This window comes from Phallusia mammillata, unplaced genomic scaffold (genome assembly GCF_965637545.1).
Source record: "Phallusia mammillata unplaced genomic scaffold, kaPhaMamm4.hap1.1 HAP1_SCAFFOLD_390, whole genome shotgun sequence".
NCBI classification, from domain to species: Eukaryota; Metazoa; Chordata; class Ascidiacea; order Phlebobranchia; family Ascidiidae; genus Phallusia; species Phallusia mammillata.
This window is the reverse complement of record NW_027649120.1, coordinates 1-4662: the sequence shown is the minus strand read 5'-3', so window position 1 is coordinate 4662 and position 4662 is coordinate 1. Positions and strand designations below refer to the sequence as shown.

General features: G+C 33.3%; 1 protein-coding gene across 1 annotated transcript; it reads right to left on the bottom strand.

The window, feature by feature from the left end:
* Nucleotides 1-523: 523 nt before the first annotated feature.
* Nucleotides 524-4432, bottom strand: LOC145208868 (kelch-like protein 41a; the record flags this gene model as incomplete). The annotated part of the gene is made up of 6 exons (XM_080079118.1): nt 524-1109; nt 1557-1704; nt 1969-2100; nt 3587-3773; nt 3911-3996; nt 4354-4432. Coding segments are annotated over 6 exons (750 nt in total), but the record flags the coding sequence as incomplete, so codon positions are not given.
* Between the last annotated feature and the right edge of the window lie 230 nt (nt 4433-4662).

Genomic DNA, 4662 nt, shown 5'->3' with positions numbered 1-4662 from the left:
GCTCGATATTCTCACCAGAATGTGTTCTGTAATGAAGTTTCAGCGCGCCGGGACAGCTCAAAATTCTACAAGTCCAGCATTGTTTTTTTACAAGTGGCTCGTTGTCACCTGGCACGCCTTCCATTGCTCTCTGCTGCTGCTTGTCGACTGTTGATGCATGGCTTGTGCAAATGGATTTCTTCAAGGTTTGCTATACGACTCGGTGATTATGGTGATGAGCCCGTTCTTGCCCCAAATGTCGGCTCTTGCTATTTCTCGGGTGACGTCATCGCATAAATACGACATCTAATCGTTTCCAGGGATTCCCAAGTGGAATCCACCAGACCTGGCACCTTTAGTTGCGGTTCGGCAAGGGAAGCGATTTTTGACGAGTCAGACGTCGATGACGTCATATTTGGCATCATCCCTGCGAAAGGAAGGTTGTCAAGTGAAGCCATGGACCTGTCGGGCTGTTGCTGTTGTCGCTGCTGTGAAAGTATGTTAAGCTGCCACTACAGGATTTGTGTCATCTGGAAACTTGTAATAAATTTTACTAATATTTCGGTCACTTTTATTGCTAGCATGAAAAAAAGGTAGAAACAAAATGGAACTGTTTTACAGGAAAAATACACAATCAGCAATGTTTATCAAAGAGGTTTGTCCACAATATAATGCAACCAAACGATTCTTGTTTGAACTCCACACTTTTATACATGAAATACAAAAATAAGCTTTGAGTACAAAAACTACAGTATTTTTGCATATATAACCAGTATAGTGGTGTTATACTAAGAGAGACCTGGTGACAATTAAACAAAAAGGGTTTAATACAAAAGTTTTTGGATCAAATTCTACATTGCTAGCTGAGACAGAGCAATAAAACTTTTTCTTGTACACACAAAAAAAGTAACAGTATTAAAATCTATGACAATATATGTTTTCAGTATGTAACAAAAGTAGCGAAATGATTCATATATAACTCTTATAAATCAAACCAAATCTGCAAAACATTTTAAATTGCAACAACAGTGGCACCATAAACTGTTTTTTCCATTTCAAAAGCAATTGTCCAAACATTGGAAGTTTGATCATAAACTTCAACTGATGTTAAGTCTTCTTCTCCATCATACCTGTAGAAAATTGTATTTTTTCGGCTTGCCACCAACTTTCTTAAGAAGCAGTCAGAAACTCAGAAAAAGTTACTCATTTGTTCATCCCAAATTTACAAACACAAATTAATCCAGAAAATTATTTTTTTAGGATATGAAGTCATGTAGTTTGGATAGAATTATTTACAAGCAAAAGAACATTTAACCTGCTAGCATCTAGCTAATTATTTTTGCACTAGTTGACATGGACCAAAATGTGCCAATGGTTAGTAACCTACTATTGTGTGAATGTTAAAGCGTTAATCACAAAGACAAAAATACATAATTTACTTTAATATGCAAATGCATAGGCTTAATTTGCAAACAGAAAGGCTTTCATTTAATAAAAACAGAATCAGTTTATTCAGCTTAAGGTGTGCAAATGCAATTGTTACATTATTCCTAGTTACTGTAGCTGGTTATTCTCACCCTCCAATAACATAAATTTTGTCATCCACAACACAAGCAGATGAAAGGCAACGGGCAAGTTGAAGTGATGCAATATTCTCCCATTTGCCAATGCCTGGATTTAATCGTTCAACACTTGACAAGTATTGGTCATTATCCCCACGTCCACCTGTCACAGTGATAAAACAAAAAAATCTAAGTAAAAGTATTGAAATGAGTAAAATAGAATCTTTTTACCCAAACACACATAAGATTAAACTTACAACTATTACCTATTGCATAGATGTTTTCATCCAATCACAATTCCTAGTCATTAAAAGCTCATTTACAGAGAAATGGACATTAGAATTTTGAAAATTCATAAATGTGTATAAAGCATAACCACCATCTTATTCTGGACATCTAAAATATGTAAAGGTTCTCATTTACTCACCATTGCAAACAAGAGTTCCATGTCGAAGTCTTGCATGCAACATATTGTTTGTTCTCATCCACTTGTTGTTGTGGATGTCAAACTTTTCACAACCTGTCTTATTAAACATGCCTCCAGTTACATAGATGTGATCTGTAGATGGAATGACAAAAATAAAACTTAAGAAATATTTCTGTGTAAAACTGTTTTTTTTTTAGACAAATAGCCTATCCATTATTTTTATAAACAACAATACAAGCTTATGTTTTGCCAATATTTTTTAGCATTAATCTAAAGATGTAATCCAAGGTAAAACACAGACACAAATATACTGTATGTAATATAAACTTTGTTTGTAACCTTCGTTTGTTTCTGCAGGCAGAAACTCATAGGCTTCCACACATGCACAGTAGTAAATAATGTATTTAGAGATAACCGTGAAAAATTTTGATGACGTAAGGTAAAAACACACATTTTTATGCACTTGAGAGATTGTTTAAAGAAATGGTTGAGCTATAGGCTTTTATTACTTAGATTACAAAATTTACCCATTTTAGGGACCAATTGGCGTAAATCATGGGACTGCAGGGCTGAACACAACAATTAGAATAGTGGTTTTCCTATATATTGCCAGTTTATATATACTACATCATATTTAACGATGTATCACACTTTATAACACAATTGTTTCTCCCCACACATATGCATATGCGATTTAGTAACAGTAAAAATAGTGCACAATCATTGTTAGATATTTACTAATTTACTATTCACATCATTTGATCTACATATATGATTGTTTTTGCAAGCAAAAACGAATGGGTCCCCACACGCACGTTTGTGCGGATTTATGGTAAACAAACTTCCTGGTTATTTTTAGATTCTTAAGGAAAAACTTAACCAACTTTAGCCTTAAACTTAACCAACTTGAAAAGTTTTGTCCGTATTCTTTTTGCATCATTATTGTCACATAATTACAAAAAACAGTAAATAAGAAGCACCCTATCCACAGCTGTTTGACCTAATTGGCCACTGTTTAATCTTTTGACCACTAAAGGTGTTTTAACAATAATCGTTTATGCATCTGATGTCAGGCTGTTAACACTTCCAATAACTGCAATCTGCGAAATAGCAGCCTCCATTTAATGCAAGTTGATCACAAACAAAGTGTTTATAAACTTGTATTTAGTTGCCTTTATAAGACTTAAACACCACAGGAATTTTTCATGTGCGGTGCATGGCATTATGAAAATCTATAACAAATCAATTACATTTTGTGGGATAATGGGTAACTGCTAATGCTATTGGGTCAAATGAAACAAATGGCACACCTACATGACTATAGTTACAATAAAGTTTTCTCCGAATCCATCAAGATTTCAGGCCACAAGTGCATAGAAAGACTTCATTGGAAAAATACTTAGGGTGTAACTTGTGATTTATGTTTACATAAGGTAAAGAGTTATTGTGTTGGAATGATTTGGATTGTAGTTCTGAACTTTGTTTGTTCTGTTCCATTTGCTGATGTTGGTTAAACACACTCTTTGGAAATGATATTAGTCTACACATAATGCATCACAGCAAAGTGTTCCTAACATCAACAAATAGTCTATAATAGCTACAAACTTGATAAACTAACCTGCGATGAAACCAGATCCACACCAGATATGAGATTCCAACATACTTGGCATCATATTCCATTTTGTTGGTTCATCCAAGTTCAACATCTCGCAACTTTTGCCAACATCTTTATTGCATCCCCCAGTCACATAAACATTACTTCCAACTTTTACTGAGGTGGCCCCAACTCTTTTATAGTTTAGTTTCTGTTAAATAAGCAGTAACTGCTAAAATTAGAACAAATTTGACACCAGCTTTTGTTGTTGTTGCAACTATTTTCAAAAGTAGAAACTCATTGTTTTCCCCAAAGTTATACCCAATTTTCAAACCACACAAAACTAACCGGCAAATAAGTGGTTTGTTTGGTGTTGACATCATAAACAACACATTCAGTAGGTGACCAATTTCCCCCAACAATAAGAATTTTATCTGTGAAAAAATAAATAAATTTTGTTTTTTTAAATTAACGAACACTAGAAGGGTGGTTCATAATTCTTTGCTCATCATAAAATTTTGTTCTAACAAATCCAATATCCATATATAACAATAAATAATGTTTTGTTTTCCATTTAACATAAACTGTTGTCATGTGCTTTATATTTGCTTGCTACAGTTTATTGCATTCTAAATATGCTTTAAAGAGCAAACAAACTTTTAGTACTTAACAAGAAAAAAAACCTATTCCATCCAAAGTAGAGTAGATCAAACAATTGTGTAATTTTAAATTAAACACAAAACAGACATATCTATATGTATATCCTTATAAAAGCCCATGAAAATACTTACCAGTAAAAGTTGGTTGAGTGACATTCAGTTTCGCATCAACAAGTAAACACAAACATTCATTACTATTCCTTACCAAACTCTAAACAAACGAGTTAAAATGTCAAATAGTTACATAGAAGTTTTATTTGATAAAATGACTGAAATTTCATTTTAATGCCAAAATTTACAAAGTTATAAATTGATATTGCGAACAGATGGTTTTAGATAATGGTTCATACTTTTGCCCAAACAGCTCATAAATAAGTTTGTTTGGTTTTACAAAAACAACAGTTTCAATGACTTGTTGCAAAAGTGTGATAGATTTAAATG